Raw genomic sequence first — 17299 nt, 5'->3', positions numbered from 1 at the left:
GCAAGGAAATGCCATGTTGTCCATATTACATGACTTCATTTAGAAAGGTTTAAAAAATAGTTGGTTTAGAGATGAAAGAAAGAAAGAAAGAAAGAAAGAAAGAAAGAAAGGTGCTAATTTGGGTTAGATAGTTTGAAATTGGAGACACTATTGCTTAACAAGGAGGTTTATGTATTTATTTATTTATTTTAAATGGAGAGGCAAAGTATCCGAGCAGAAAAATAACTGTATTACTAAGGAAAAGGTCAGTTTGGACATTTGGTTTTGTTGTAAACCAGATATTTTGCCTGTTTGCCAAGACAAGAGACACAGTTTATTATATCTACAGTCAAGCCTGAAATTATTCATGCCCTAGCAAATTTTAACTTAAAGTTACTTTAAACGTAAATAAAAGCTGAGGAATTATTTTTTCCTCAATGATGCCTCTTGTACAGCATCTTATTATCTTTTGGGAAACACCTGTGTCATTTACAATCAAAAAAAAAAAAACTTGCTGGTTGAATAAAAGTAATTTTAAGTCAAAATTTGCTAGGGGTATGAATAATTTCGGGCTTGACTGTATATAAGAAGATTCACGTTATTTTAATTATACTGCCAACTTTATCCACATACAATTCAATTCAATTCAATTCAATTTTATTTATATAGCGCCAATTACAGTCAAATTGTCTCGAGACGCTTTACAGAACCCATATGCCTGTACACACGTGGACAAAATTGTTGGTACCCCTTGATTAATGAAAGAAAAACTCACAATGGTCACAGAAATAAATTTTAATCTGACAAAAGTAATAATAAATAAAAATTTTATGAAAATAAATCAATGAAAATCAGACATTGCTTTGCCCAGTGTCAGAAAGCTTGGTCTCAGTCGCAGGTCATGGGTCTTGCAACAGGATAATGACCCAAAACATACAGCTAGAAACAGCCAAGAATGGCTAAGAGGAAAACATTGGACTATTGTGAAGTGGCCTCTATGAGCCCTGATCTAAATCCTATTGAACATCTGTGGAAGGAGCTGAAACATGGCGTCTGGAGAAGGAACCTTCAAACCTGAGACAACTGGAGCAGTCTGCTGATGAGGAGTGGACCAGAATACCTGCTGAGAGGTGCAGAAGTCTCACTGACAGTTACACAAATGGTTTGATTGCAGTGATTGCCTCAAAAGGTTGTGCAACAAAATATTAAGTTAAGGGAACCATCATTTTTGTCCAGGCCTGTTCATGAGTTTATTTTTTAAAATAATTCTGTTGAACCACGGTTCAAAAGCAATGTCTGATTTTCATTGGTTAATTTTCATAGAATTTTTATTTATTATTACTTTTGTCAGATTCAAATTATTTCTGTGACCATCGTGGGTTTCTCTTTCATTAACTGAGGGGGGCCAACAATTTATTCCGCGTGTGTATAAAAGAATGAGCAGACATTAACAAACAGAAAACATGAACTGCAGCCCAAAGCAGCCTGATCTGTGGCGTTTCCTCCTCACCTATGAAGGGGAAGGCTGAGGGCAGCATGAGGAACATCCCGTTACTGTACATGGTGAACGTGACGGCGAAGTACATGGCCAGACTGCCCAGAACAAAGAAGGTGTTGACCGCCGTCCAGTACGACATCTCAAAGCCCAGCTGCAGACACAGAGAGGAAGAAGCAGGTTTTAAAAATTGTCTGCATTTATTACATTTTACACAAAACGTGATCCAAGAGAGAAGCTTCCCGCTACCTGGATGGTGACGGCGAACAGCAGACACGTCTGGGTGAGCAGGGCGAAGGACTGGTAGTCAGCCACGTCCTTCCCGTCGTCCCTCACCGTGTCCTGCATGGCGGCGTAGGGGATGAAGAAGAGCACCAGGGAGCTGTAGCAGCTGTGGAGGGCGCACTTAAAGAAGGCCTTTTTACTGAAGTACAGGTTGAGCTGACCGGGAACGTAGAGCTGAGGGTGCTGGAAGCTCCACACGTCGTTCACGTCCTGACCACCAGGGGGAGACAAATAAAATAAGTCTCAGATTTACGTCTTTGTCATTTTCTGGCACATAAATACATAAAAAACACCCCATTACCTGCTCAAACAGACTCATCCCCAGCACAGGTAGAGCTGTATACACCAGATTGTAGAGCGTGATGAACCACTCATCGTACACCGTCTGAGAAGTCAAAAATAAAAGACAATCTTTTAATACCTTCACCAAAATCGGTATTTTTAAACACAATACAATCACACACTTCATATTTCCTTTGGCAGACACAGTCAATCAACAAAAATAATCTGAAGCCTGATGCTATGTATGTTTATTTGCTTGCTTTTATTCTAAATTTAACTCTTATTTTCATCTTTTGTGAGGAGTATGGCTAAAATACGCTATATCTAATCAGCTTAAAATGTTATTTCATTTCTGGAAATCACCTGAAACACTGGGAATCACTGATCCATCCATCAGCTGGTCAAGTGTTTCAGTTTATTTATTTATGTACATGTAATTCTTTTGCATTTCCATATTTTCTGCTTATTTACTCCCTTCATCTCATGCCTCTGCTCCATTCTTCCTTTTAAAAATCGTATTCCACAAAGTCAATAACAAACTGAAAAGTGCTGAATTGAACACTTAATGAAGGCAGAGAACAGAACAAACAATTACAGCAATGGAAAGATGTTACAGAAAGACAGAGAAAGAAGAAAGATTAAGAATTTATGTATCATATTTTCATGTGAAGCGTCGGAGGGAAAATGTGTGACTGTTTAGGAAAGGAAAAAGCCTCCTTCCTGTTTCTTCCACGTCTCACCTGAGCAGAGAAGCCGCAGAAGAAGGCATACCAGAAGTGGACGAAGGTGAAGGTGAAGTTCTTGTAGAAGAAATAACGCAGGAACTTGCACATGCGCAGGTAGGACCAGCGGCCGTGAACCAGCAGGAGGCGCTGCAGGAAACGGAACTGGGCGAAGGAGTAGTCGCTGGATAAGACGGCCTGCATCCCCTCCTGGCCGGAGATCCCAACGCCGATATGAGCCGCTGGAGGAGGAGGAGGAGAGATGATGGTGTTTAAGATGCACTGAAGCTAAAAATTCTAGCTTTTGTGGGGGATATTTGCGTCACAGGTTTTTTTGTTGAGGTTTCAGGTAAATTGCAGATCCTATCCTACAACTTTAAAATGCAATAGTCAACTCTTTGACCTGATAAAACATGCTGAGTTCCATACAGACATAATGGGTGTATTATGAACATGAACATGCTGGCAGCAAATAAAACAACATTACCATTTCGATTCATGTTTCTGTCCACTTGAATGTTATAAGCGGAGTTATTTTTTGTGCTCCTGAGACAAATATCTGGGTCTTTCACTGCTGGACGCTCAAATACTGAAACTTTTTCTGCAGTTTGGTGCTGTAGAGGCAGCTCAGCTTCACTTCTGATTAATGCGCAGATCATTAGCAGCAAATCCTGGCTGGAAAGTTTAAAGTTTGTTTCTTTTTTAAAAAAAAAAATTTAAACACACTCATTAAACGAGTTGCCAATTAAATTCTCCACAATCATGTAAAACAGGGTTTTCAGCTCCCAACCCTTAAAATAATAATGTTAGAGATGTCATTATTTCCAGTAGTAGTTGTAGCACACAAGCGCTGTTCCTCTATATGTGGCTATAACAAGCAGCAGACTCCTACATAACTGTAATCATGTGCAAACTTATAGTTTTACATTAAACTAATGAGATGTGTGGAGAACAGCAAGTTTAACGTAGTTTAGTTGTATTTACACCAACCTGTTGTCATCACCTCAGAAGAAAAATCAGAAGGCTGATGTCATATTTTTTCATTTTTATGGTTTCGTTTTAAACATAACTAGGACTTTTATCTTTTGTGACAAGTATGGCTAAAGTACGCTATTTTATAATCACTTTTGAGACTGATTTTACGTCTGGAAATCATCTTGTAAGAGCCATTTTCCAGTGTGATAATAATTTAGGAAGTAATCCTTTTTGTTGTTGAAATGCAGACATTTAATGTGTGATTGTAAAGTAAAAGGGTTAAATTGTTCGACTTCTATAGGCTTGTAAATGCAGCCACGAAGAAGAAAGTTGCCGGAAGTGTTGCGTTCTGTTGCAGTAAATGAGCGGGTAGTTTTGTGATGATGTTAGTCAATAAAACGTGTAAAACAATCTCCTGTCCCTCCTTTATGAAATGGTTATGACACTAAGAAACCTGGAAGAATTAAGAGTTGAGACTACAGAACTCAAAAGAATAAAGAAACAAAGATAAGCACTACACATCTCTACCTCATTTTGGTGTCTTGCAACCCTCAGTTTGGACACCAATGATCAAATCTATTAACTGACTTTTGTTTGAGCTCTATTCAGTTTATTATTAAAGCCTTAGTTTGAAGGAAACTGAAGCGTAACCAAAAATTTAAACACTATCTACTCAGTGATAACCTGGAGGAGCTGAAATCTTAGCAACAGATTTTCTTGGAAAATTCAATCTTCATTTTGAGAAAACAAAATGCAACCAGACTCTGGAAAAAAAAAAGATAGATAATGGATTTTGAGAAAATTTAATTTTGTAAGCAAACTATTTGGATTGTTGTGCAATTTTCCACTATAAATGCAACCATAGATGAGAAAAATATTAAAACTCGACTGCCTTTAAGAAGGAGGAGGAAGATCTCATGAAGCACCTCAGGGCTTCAGTAGAAACCAACTGGACTTCTCTTTTAGCTTCATGAAGACATCTCCCCTCATCCAAGAAACTCAGAACTTAGAAAGCCTCTTGGATAAAGGTTAAACTTCTTCAAGAACATAGAGCAGAAATCCAAGACAAGACAATAACCATAGGAGGGAGAAATAAAAAGATTAGATTCAACATTACAAAAGTAACTTTGAGCAAAAATATTCAAAATAAAAATGCATCTTTAAAGAGCATTTCCTCTTTCATTGATAGAAGTACTGCACAAATATTGACCAAACTGTCAAAATGAATTCTGGTTCAGGAGGTCATCCCTCACATTGTGATTTCATTTGCACCCCAGTTGTTTCCTACTGAAGCTCCAAGGATCAGTACGACTTGGATGACTGAGAGTCTACACAAACATCCTGAGTCCAGCCGAGTCTCTGCTGCTACCTTTGATCATGCTGACGTCGTTGGCTCCGTCTCCGATGGCCAGAGTGACGGCCTGCTTGTACTTCTTCACCAGCTCCACCACCTGAGCTTTCTGCAGAGGCGTCACCCTGCAGCAGATCACCGCTTTACACATGCAGGCCGTCTTCAGGAACTCCAGCTCCATGCTGCGCTCCAGAGCGTACGCCTGAAGGAAAGTCGGGGACGGATGAAGAGATTACAGTGGGACACAATCAGCAGCTACAGACATCCATACAGCTAAAACAGGAAGTACAGGAAATAATGGACACAACATGAGCTTAGAAGCTGACATATGGTTAAAAAAACTGGACATTATTTTTTAGCAAGAGTTGGCAAAAACTAATTAAAATGCTGCAACAGTTACTTTAATACTTTGATCAATTGTTAATTATGGTGGATTCACAAATTAGTGATGCAAATGTGGAAATAAACACCACTTTTTACAATTTTAGGGTCACGTTTTCTTTGAAATTCAAGTTTTAAGTTTGATCAGTGTTTTTTTAAAGTAAAAAATGGCACAATAATTTTACACGCCATTATTTATTCCTTGAAATCTATCCGCATTTTTGAGATTTTTGTACAAAATCCAAACATCTTTTCTTTCTGTGAGTTTATAGTAGGAAATAAGCGAGATCACTAAAGACAGACTGTGTGTTGTGAATGTTTCTACCGTACCAGACTGTGTCCGTTGATAACCAGACCGTATTCTCCATTAACCACCTCGTCTGCGATCACTTTCACACTTTTACCCGAAACGCTTTCTGGCAGAAACACTGAATTCTCTGCTGCGTCTGGTTTCATGGAGGTCCGTGCATTTCTGCTCCAAGATAAAAGAAAAAAAAAAGAATACAGGCATGGAAACGTTTCATAGTCAGATGGTGAAAACTGATTAAAACATTAAAAAAACCTTTCTCTGACCTCAGCTCCTGTTTGACGTCCTCGTGTGAGTTTCCAGAGACGATGAAGACTTCATTCATCTCTTCCCGGAGTAAGTTGCAGGAATATCCGATGTTTTCTGCGGTTTCTGGAACACAAGTCATCAACATCAGAGCGCAGACCACCAAAACCACAGATTTTAAAAGCAAGACAGAGAAAATAAATACCTCTCAGTGCTACCAGACATGCTGCTGGAATCAGCTCCCCTCAAAACATATATTTGACCAAACTGGAGTCATTTGGAAACTAAGCTGAAGACTTTTCATTTTTCTACTGCTTTGATTTAATTTTCCACTTTCAAACTTCGGTTTGAACTTGTGTGTACTTTTACTAAGACGTCCATACTTTAATTTATTTGATACTTTACCATTTAATTTAATGTGTATCTGTGTGGGATCATTCTCTTAACCTTTATTGTTGACTCCTCCAAGGAACGCAGCGGAGTTATATGACAATCAGCCTACGTTTGTCTGTCCGTCTGTTATTCTGTCTGTGCTCAAAAACGTAAAAACAGATTTGGATGAAATCTTCAGGGAAGCTCAGAAATGACACAAACACCAACTGCAACTTATAGTCTGGATCCACAGATTAGTTAAAGATTTCTGTATCATTGCCAGATAGCAGCACGGCATCACTGTAACCATGACAACAAGTGCACACTACATCAGCTGCCTGCCGACCGTTGCAGCCTTATCTGGACTTATCCATGAGAACTCACCCCATCAATTCCTGCCGAACGCTGCATATTTAGGTCACATGATTCGGTATCCGTACATAACGTACACATGCAGACCACACACCTGTGCTCAGTGCTCTTGTTTATGAGTACATCTATATTAAATGGCTACTCTCTATAGTGCCGTAATTTCTGATCATCAAGAACCAATAAACAAACAAATGCTGCATTTCTAAAGAAAAAAAGAAATGCTGCATTACCATTACCAATACCATGTGTGGGAATGAACAGCCTTGGTGGTTTACTGCACTCTATGTTCATTGATGTATTTATGTTGTGCCTTTCATTGCTGTGTTAACATTAAAATGATCACCTGTTTACTCTGATAAATAAACTAAAGCAGTTACATTTAAATCAAGCGTTTTCCTTTACTTTATTTAAAATAAGTCATCCCACTTTCAGTATGTATTTTTCACATTTAAACAGTATTTTTTTTGACAGTTTGTTCAATATTTGTGCAATACTTAAATAAGAAATGCTCTTTTAAGATGCATTTTTACATAGAATTTTTTGCACAAAGTTGCTTTTGTAATATTGAATAGAATCTTTTTTTTAATGTAAATTTTGGTCCCCAACTTTTCCCCTGTGGTTGTTGTCTTTGGACAAAAAGTGAAGATAGAGAATCACACCTGCTATACAAACATTTGTCATTTTATCTGATCGACTTGATGCTATTTGAACAACAATATCTAAGAAAATATTAAAGATAAAAGCTTGAAATTTTCATTTTTTTTCTCATTATGTTATTCAGAATCTGCACTATTGAACAAATAGATCAAATAATCCCTGATTATAGGTGAGTTAAAATATGACAAATAATTAAAGTTGTCAAGGAAAAGTTTCACATTTAAGCTCATATTAAGACAGAAAACGATAAAGCAGAAGTCAAATAGTGGCATTTTCTGAACCATATATGTAGCTTCATGTCACAATAACACACAAAGCTCTACAGAACACTTTTTAAGGTTAAATATTTGGTTCCAACTTTAAAATAATGTTATTTTCATTGAATTTTCATAATCGATTGAGCAGCTACCACAAAAACTAATGTATTGTTAGATAGCTTTGACAGCTTTTATCTCAAAAAGTACTCGATATATCCACGTCAAATTTCACAAATAACATTTAAATATTCCTAGTTTATAATGAGCAAATCAAAAGATCGAAGTCAAGCAAACAAGTCAAGATTTCAGGAGAAATTATGACCAAAACTTTTGACCAAAGCTGAAATAAACAAACATATTTCTACTTATATTTTTATATTTACTTATAAATAATTAATGTAAATACAAGCAAGTGGCCACACATCCTTCTGTACCTTGCTTGTCGCCGGTCAGAACCCAGATTTTGATGTCGGCTTTGGACAGCTGCTCGATAGTCTGAGGAACTCCGTCCTGCAACTTGTCCTCTATGGCCGTGGCTCCGAGCAGCTGGACGCACAAATTCAGACACAAAATCAGCATTTTGTATTCAAATCAATAAAAATCCAGCTTTATTTCAACAGTGTGAGCTCCTTGTTTGCTTTATTTCCCACCAGCAGATCCTTCTCTATCTCCTCGTACAGCTGGTCCAGTTTGCCCCCCCTGTCGTCCAGAGCGGTGCTGGCCTCATGGTGGCGCTGTTTCCACTGCTCAAAGTATTCCTCGTCCAGGTCCTTGTAGGCCAACGCCAGAGTCCGCAGACCCTCCCCTGCAAATTCCTGCAGATCAGCACGCACAGACTTATAAGGATGAATCCTGCATTTTGTAGCTTCGCACAGATAAAAACATCAAAACATGCCCTGCAAAGAAGCAAACCCATGGAATAAACACAAGTGGAACATTCATTCAGCGATGGAGGCAGTAAAATGCAAAGAAGACAAACAGAAAAGCAGCAGATAATCAGCTGATTCTTCTCTGCAACATCAACTAAACGAGGAAGAACAGAACTAAAGGCAGGAGAGAGAAGGCCAATATAAAAAAACAGGTATTATGAGAATTCATAAGAGAAGGAGAAAATACACTAGTTTATTCCTCTCCACTGTCCTCCAGAAACTATTGAAAATGTGTCAGGTTTCCACAATGATGCTCTGGAGAAAAACATTTATGATAAACATGAGAATTACACTTTATCTTGAGTCAAAATTTTTCTACTTACAGACAAATCCGTACATAATCTGTACGATATTTACATTTCTCCTGGTACTTCTTTTCATTAAATAATCTGTGCAAGACCACTGATATGTGCAGTGCTATTATTTCTAACAAGCACTTATGTATATTTTGGTTTATTTTTTTTATTTTTGTACTACATTACTTAAATGTTCGTACGATCTATTTGCAATATACTCATGTGTAAATGTTAATTAATTACTGCTTGGTGGCTCCCAGCTTTTGTCTGTTATGTGCACTATGTGTTATCGCTTGTTGCATGTTTTTCTTTTTTGTATGTCTTTGTTATGGTATTATGTTATTTGTAATTTTTAAATTTTTGACCTGCTAATGGGACTCCAAATGGAAATCAGTCGTATGGCTATAATCTCTCATATTTCCATGTAAATGTTCATTAATACGAACTGTCCTATTTTAAAAATAAAAGAAACATAAACATGTCTTTGCTGCTCTAACACTGAAAATTTCCCAGCAGTGAGATTAATATCTTATCTTTTCTTTAACTAAACATTAAATGAGTATAAATTTGTTTCTGAAAATGTTCTGAACAAAAGCATTTTTTAAAGTTTGAAGGTAACCTTTGGGTGAACTCCACAGTTTCTGGCCGGTTCACTGCAGGAAATTATGAACATTTTTTAATAACACAACTATTTCTAACTTGTTTCTAAAGATTTATATCTTCAAGAGGAATAAATGAGCTCAGAGTCGAGTGTCACAGACAAGAAATATAAAAGCATTGTTGATTTTGGTCTCCGTTTGGCATTTCTGGACAGTAAGATAAATAATAGAGCGAGAGCCTTATAATCTAGAGATTCCACAGACATTATGCCGTCACGTTAGCCTCTTTATGTTGGCTTCCAATTGAAATGAAGGTTTTACTCATTACTTTTAAACAGCATACTTTCACATAGTTTATTTCATCACATAAGTGACAAACTTTACCAGAGGTCTGCTGGCCTAAACTTTTAAACTAAAGGAGCATTCCACTGAAGATCTATTTTATAACTTTGCAATTCTGCATTTATTTACCTTTCTTTGTTTTTGCTTTTTTTGCTGAACTTAAATTTTGCCCATTTGTATCGGTATTTTTCTCCAGGGCAATAAAAAAAAAGAACTCTTCAAGTGACATAAGTCTAAACAGAACTAATAAACTGGACACGTTTAGGAAACCAGACGCTCCAGGAAACAGAAGCAATCACATTATCAACTTGAACACTTTGATTGTGAGCATCTTACCACAAAAACTGCAGATGTTTTTTGCTCCGTTTCACTTGGTCTGACCATGTTTCCAGATGTCACTATATTCACACTAATAATGGGTGATTCCATCTCAAGTTATCAGATGTTTGAAACAATTTATGTGGATTGGCTGAATTTTCATAGAGATTTTATAGAGATTTTATAGAGATATTTGTGAAATTTTAGCTTGATATATGAAATACCTTCAGAGATAATTTTAAAAAAAGAAGCCTGTTGATCCAGCACGTTTTTTTGCACATTGAAATGAATCAGTGTTTGAATGACAATATCTCAGGAACTTTTAAAGATAAAAGCCTGAAAATTTCACAGTTATTTCTCATCATATTATTGATTTTGAAGCTGCAATATTATACATAATCTCTAAGAAAGAAAGTTCTTATCATTATTATTAGAAAACCAAAGCATACAAATGTAATTATTTATGCTTCCAGGTCAGATATTCATAGGTAGATGAAGTACACTTGCTTTAAGAGGAAGTTTGCATGTATAAATACAATAAAATCCACACGTGGCACATGACAAAAGCATCAGAGCAGGAAAAAGTAAGCCTCAAACCTAAATATCTGCCCTGGTTGTCTCCCTAATGAACACACATGCACAGACAGAGAAGTGTTACTGACATTGAGGTGTTCTGTGGTGACGTCCATCAGTTTGCTGCAGGACTGATGCAGCCTCTCGTAGATGATCGTATCTGCACCTTTACAGTAGAGAGACAGTTTCCCCTCTGGAGTCCGCACTGTTAGACACAAATACACAGAAAAACACATGATAATAAAAACATGTTTAGTTTTCGAGACAAGTAAAAAATACGGTTCTGTGAAAATTGTTCCGTTTCCAGTGGGTTTTATACCGATGACGGACATCCTCTTGCGGACGTTGTTGAAGTCCAGGATGGCCAGCAGTTCGTAGCTGCGCTGTTTTTCCATTTCCACGATGGAGATGCTGTCCGGTGTTCGAGAGCGGAAGACGAAGCCGAAGTTTCTGGCTGCTGTGACCAGAGCTCCTTCGTCTGGAGACTGGGCCTGATAGAAAAGTTCACCTGGAGCAGAAAAAGGTTGGTTTTATTGTCAGCATAGGGAGAAGAATCCTTCTGTGAGTTGTTGAGTAAAAGCAAGAAGAATTATGCTTTAAATGATAGGTGAAGCTAATAATTTAATTTTTCAATTTAATTCAATTCAATTTTATTTATATAGCGCCAATTACAGTCAAATTGTCTCGAGACGCTTTACAGAACCCATATGCCTGAACCCCCAGAGCAAGCCAAAAGGCAACAGTGACAAGAAAACACCCTTTTAACAGGGAAAAAAACCTGGAGCAGAACCCGGCTCTAATGTGGGGGAACCCATCTGCCTGCTGGCCGGGCAGGTTGAGAGGGACAGAAGAGGTAGAGAGGTAGAGATAGAGGGGTAGAGATAGAGAGGTAGAGATAGAGGGATAGAGATAGAGGGGTAGAGATAGAGGGATAGAGATAGAGGGGTAGAGATAGAGGGATAGAGATAGAGGGGTAGAGATAGAGGGATAGAGATAGAGGGGTAGAGATAGAGGGATAGAGATAGAGGGATAGAGGTAGAGGGATAGAGATAGAGGGGTAGAGATAGAGGGATAGAGATAGAGGGGTAGAGATAGAGGGATAGAGATAGAGGGGTAGAGATAGAGAGGTAGAGATAGAGGGATAGAGGTAGAGGGATAGAGATAGAGGGGTAGAGATAGAGGGGTAGAGGTAGAGGGATAGAGATAGAGGGATAGAGGTAGAGGGATAGAGATAGAGGGGTAGAGATAGAGGGATAGAGATAGAGGGGTAGAGGTAGAGGGATAGAGATAGAGGGATAGAGATAGAGGGGTAGAGGTAGAGGGATAGAGATAGAGGGATAGAGATAGAGGGGTAGAGATAGAGGGATAGAAATAGAGGGGTAGAGATAGAGAGGTAGAGATAGAGGGATAGAGGTAGAGGGATAGAGATAGAGGGGTAGAGATAGAGGGGTAGAGGTAGAGGGATAGAGATAGAGGGGTAGAGATAGAGGGGTAGAGGTAGAGGGATAGAGATAGAGGGGTAGAGATAGAGGGATAGAGATAGAGGGATAGAGATAGAGGGATAGAGATAGAGGGATAGAGGTAGAGGGGTAGAGATAGAGGGATAGAGATAGAGGGATAGAGATAGAGGGATAGAGATAGAGGGATAGAGGTAGAGGGGTAGAGATAGAGCCAGTAAATGCTGAAATGTTGGCGTATAATTTCCAAACTCATGTTTATATTCGATGGAGATCGATATTATTCTGTTAGATAATAAAATACCCTTCTCTGAAAAGTCTTACCTCATAAATCAGTTTCTAGGTGCTTTTTTCTTGCTCCTGTGATATTTTACAGACTATGAGGTAATTTTTCACTGCACTATGAACTTCTGAACCTCTATGGCAGCGTGTCCAACTCATTTTAGTTCAGGGGCCACATTCAGCCCAGACCACTAAAATCACAGCATAATAACCTCTAAATAACCACAACTCTGAATTTTTCCTTTGTTTTAGTGCAAAAAAGTCTGTTCCGAAAATGTTCACATTTAAGGAATTATCTTTTTACAAAACATTATGAACAACCTGAAATTTCTTAAGAAATATAAGTTAAATTTCAACAATATTATGCCTCAGTTTATCATTTAGACATTACAACTGACAGATCACAGAGTGTCTACAAAGGAACACAACATTCAGTCACAGGTATCTGGAACGGAACAATATAAGTCAGACAAAAAAAAGGACAAAAAACATGACAAAATCTTACAAAAACGAGACACAAAATGACAAAAATGAGACAAACAACATGAAATAAAACAAAAACGAGACAAAAAATTAGACAAAAAAGTTACAAAGCAACAAAAAAATGGACACAAACGACACAAAAAATGGCAAAAAAGGAACAAAATGACAAAAATGTGAGACAAACGACAAAATCAGACAAAGAAAAAATAGAGAAGATAAAATATTACAAAAATGAGACACAAAAGAGCAATGAGCAATACAGTATTGGACTTTATGATCAAAACAACTTGTCAAGGTCTAGAAATTATTTTAACACATGATAAGTTCAATAAACCATGCTAAAGCTGTAAAAAAGGGACGATCCCTCCTGCTTTTACAGTTTCTGCCTCTGATAAATGACGGTTGAGGGGAGTGTTTTACAGACAACATGCCTTTCAAACCCACGGTGTTTTAATCACACACTGAAACACTTGACCTCTCCTCACCTTCCTTCTTCTCCTCGGCCATGACGGTGTGGCAGAGCGCCAGCAGCCTGAAGAAAGCGTGGACCTCCGGGTTCTCCAGCTTCACCGCCTCCACCAGGGCGTGATCGTGGAACATGAAGCGAGGGTCGGCCAGCGGGTTGAAGGAGAAGTCCACCGTTTCTGTGTGCTGGAGACAAACGAGCAGGGCGTGAAGGGAGGAAAGGTATTTGGGAGTTGGTTGGTCTGATGAATTCTACACAACAGGATTCTGCAGCGAGTCTTTTAACCCTCGTGTCGTCCTGTGGGTCAAACTGACCCGTTTTAAAGTTTGAAAATGTGGAAAAAATAAATATTTTCACAGTGAAACTTCTGATGTACACATTTTCAACATTTTTGGAAAATCTTTGAACATTTTTTGGTGAAAAAAAGAAATGTTAAAAATGTTTCCTTAGATCATTCACATAAAAGTCAACCATAAACCAGTGAATTTCACTGGATTATGGTTGATTTTTATGTATTGCCAAATTTGGGGGATTTTTTTAAAAACAAAACTTTTAAGGGAAACTTTTAAGGAATTATTGGAATTTTCTTCCTGAAGGTTTAGGAAATTTTCAGAAATTTGGGAATTTTTTGCTGAATTTTTAGATTTTTTTCAGACAAGGAAACAATATTTTTTGGTGTCCGCAAATGAAGGCAGCAGGAGGACACGAGGGTTAGTCCATGTTTTGGAAGTACTGCATCTGTCAATCACTTCTTTGTACAAGCAGCTTGTTTTGTCTTCATCATTGGAGGACCTGAATTCCGAACTCACCTCAGTAATTTCTAGTCTTTGGCCCGTGTAGTCGAACACATCTCCTGCACAGACGTAGAAAATGATGAATTAAATTCCAGTACACATCAAGTTAATCCATTCAGTCAGTCTACGTTCCTCTGTGGTCATTGACGAAACATCAAAAAACTCATTTCTGTGCATCCAGGTTTTTTCCTGTGTTTTAGAAATGGTCATCATCACACTGCAGTTTTAAGGTGAAAACACTCAGTTAGGGTGTTGACTGCTCATTTCTGTCATGATATGTCTTCCAGAATATTAAAACAATACCATATAAGCATGTTGACAAGATAAACAACTTGATTTTCTCTTGAAGAGGCTCTAAAACACCCTTATATGTAAATTGCACCTGGGTGTTTGGCATACCCAGATGGAAAAGCTTCTAATAGAAGAACTGTAAAGTCAAAACACATGTATGAAACATCATTTGAAACCTGACATTTTCTAGTTTCTGAAAATGTTCTTGTTAGCATGTAGCTAAAGGACAACCTAAATTACATCACTTCAAACATGCATTAAAAAATCTTTTTGTCTGTCCTCGTCTGTAGTAAGTCATATTTAATTAACAATAACTACAACATGCTCTATGCAAAAACTATGAAAATTACCACATGCCTTCTTTATCTAGTCAACCACACTTGTGTGAAATTCCAGACCTCTATGGCAAATATTATGGAAGCTATAGACTTTTTCTGACTGACTTAATCCTGGAGAATCGAACTAATCATGTCCATACTGACAGAAGTTTAAACATCAACATCTATACATATAATAAAAAGAAAAAGATGCTCTGAATGAAAGTGGCTGTTCAGAGGTTTAGGAAAATGGAAAATAAACCCAGAACCATAGGAGAACCTTAGCAACACAGAGCTTTAATGTTCATCCAACTCTTATATAATCTAACAAAGTGCACAACGTTTGTGACGCCACTTCTGTTGTTCTTTGAGTTAACATGTTCTAAAAACCCTCAAGAGCCGCTTATCTTAAAGGCTCTGATAAATTCAGACGCACTGAGGTTGGTTATATAACCGGATGGTTTCCGTATCTCACCGTAGGTCTTGCCGTTGATGGAGCACTTGTTGAAGGTCATGATGTTCTGGGTGAGGGTTCCAGTTTTGTCGCTGAAGACGTATTTGATCTGTCCAAGCTCCTCGTTCAGCGTCGTGGTCCGAGCCTCGGCCGGGGTGTCGTTACGAGCAAAATACATCTTTCTGTCCCAGTCGATGTAGAAGCTGTTACCCAGCCGAATGATCTCCACACTGCAGAGAGATCAGACAACCAATCAGTCAGACTAGTTATACAACATCACTCATACAAATGGCATATATTAGGCAAAGTTCTGCAATAAAATAACACATTTTTACACGCGAGTTAGTTCACAATTGGGCAAGACAAAAGTTTCAGTGCATTTCTGCTAGATTCAGTGGCAATTTCTCTTTTTACCTTACTGTCCTGGCAAAGAACAGCACAAAAACACACTCACTGGCCACTTTATTAGGTACACCTCGCTAGTAAAAGGTTGGACCCCCTTTTGCCTTCAGAACTGCCTTAATTTTTCAAACTTTCACCAAGGTGTTTTCATCTATATTGACATGATAGCATCAGTCAGTTGCTGCAGATTTGTCAGCTGGACATCCATGATGCCAATCTCCCTTTTCACCACATCCCAAAGGTTCTACTGGATGGAGATCTGGGGACCTGGAAGCCGTTGGAGTCCAGAGAACTCTTTGTGACGTGGAGCACTGTCCTGCTGGAAGTAGCATCAGAAGATGGTCCACTGTGGTAAAGGGATGGAGATGGTCAGCAGCAGGACTCAGGAACCCAGGACTCAGGCTCTGGTGTTTAACCCTCGTGTCGTCCTGCGGGTCAAAATGGACCCGTTTTAAAGTTTGAAAATGTGGGGAAAAAATATATATTTTTACATTGAAACTTCTGATGTCCACATTTTCAACATTTTTGGGAAATCTTTGAACATTTTTTTGGTGGAAAGAAAGAAATGTTAAAAATGTTTAAGAACATTCACATAAAAATCAACCAAAATTCAGCGAATTTCGCTGGATTTTGGTTGATTTTTATGTGAATGTTCTTAAAGAAAATATTAGAAGTTTTACTGATATATATGGAATCACTTTAGATATTTTTAGGATTTTTTGAAAATATTTACAAGAATTTTCTTGCCAAATTTGGAGGATTTTTTAAAAAATATAACCTTAAAGGGAAACTTGTAAGGAATTATTGGAATTTTCTTTCTGAAGGTTTTACAAATTTTCAGAAATTTGGGGAATTTTTTTTGCAGAATTTTTGGATTTTTTTTGGACAAGGAAACAATATTTTTTGGTAAATGAGGACAACAGGAGGGTTAAACCATCATCAGCTGCTACTAAGGGGCCCAAAGTGAGCCAAGAAAATCTCCCCCACACCATTAAACCAGCAGCAGCAGCCTGAACCGTCGATACAAGGCGGGATGGATCCAAGCTTTCATGTTGTTTACGCTAAATTCTGACCATCTGAATGTCGCAGCTGAAATGGAGAGTCATGAGACCAGCAACGTATTTCCAGTCTTCTATTGTCCAGTTTTGGTGAATCTGTGTGAACTGAAATCAGTTTCCTGTTCTTAGCAGACAGGAACCTGGTGTGGTCTTCTGCTGCTGTAGAACATCTTCTTCAAGGTTGTTGTGGTTCAGATGAGATGACATTCTGCATTCCCTGGTTGTAACCAGTGGTTATCTGAGTTACTGCTGTCTTTCTATCATCTCCAAACAGTCTGTCCATTCTCCTCTGACCTCTCACATCAACAAGCTGACACTGGATATTTTCTCTTTTTGGGACCATTCTCTGTAAACCCTGGGGATGGTACTAAACTTAAGATCCCAGTAGTGCTACCAATGCCACATTCAAAATGCCACATTCAAAATCCCGTTTTTTCCCCATTCTGATGCTTGGTTTGAACTTCAGCAAGTTGTCTTAACCATGTCTACAAGCAATTGAACAGGCGTACCTAATAAAGTGGCCTCAAAATATGCAACATTTTCTTGGAGCCACGTTT

General features: G+C 38.2%; 1 protein-coding gene across 3 annotated transcripts in view; it reads right to left on the bottom strand.

The window, feature by feature from the left end:
• LOC111584142 (phospholipid-transporting ATPase ID-like) overlaps positions 1-17299 on the bottom strand; it is a 72701-nt gene that overhangs the window by 8030 nt on the left and 47372 nt on the right. For all 3 annotated transcript variants that reach the window (XM_055011608.1, XM_055011607.1, XM_055011609.1), the window contains 14 exons: positions 15304-15512; positions 14236-14279; positions 13446-13611; positions 11058-11246; positions 10828-10943; positions 8332-8496; positions 8116-8227; positions 6044-6149; positions 5801-5942; positions 5108-5291; positions 2782-3005; positions 2061-2144; positions 1724-1969; positions 1490-1628 (listed from right to left, as the gene is read on the bottom strand). In XM_055011608.1, the coding sequence (XP_054867583.1) occupies positions 1490-1628; positions 1724-1969; positions 2061-2144; positions 2782-3005; positions 5108-5291; positions 5801-5942; positions 6044-6149; positions 8116-8227; positions 8332-8496; positions 10828-10943; positions 11058-11246; positions 13446-13611; positions 14236-14279; positions 15304-15512 (2126 nt within the window). The remainder of the gene's footprint in view (positions 1-1489; positions 1629-1723; positions 1970-2060; positions 2145-2781; positions 3006-5107; positions 5292-5800; positions 5943-6043; positions 6150-8115; positions 8228-8331; positions 8497-10827; positions 10944-11057; positions 11247-13445; positions 13612-14235; positions 14280-15303; positions 15513-17299) is intronic.

Source organism: Amphiprion ocellaris, chromosome 6, assembly GCF_022539595.1.
Source record: "Amphiprion ocellaris isolate individual 3 ecotype Okinawa chromosome 6, ASM2253959v1, whole genome shotgun sequence".
Lineage (NCBI taxonomy): Eukaryota > Metazoa > Chordata > Actinopteri > Pomacentridae > Amphiprion > Amphiprion ocellaris.
Note: the sequence above shows the minus strand (reverse complement) of the source record. Positions and strands in the feature narration are given on the sequence as shown.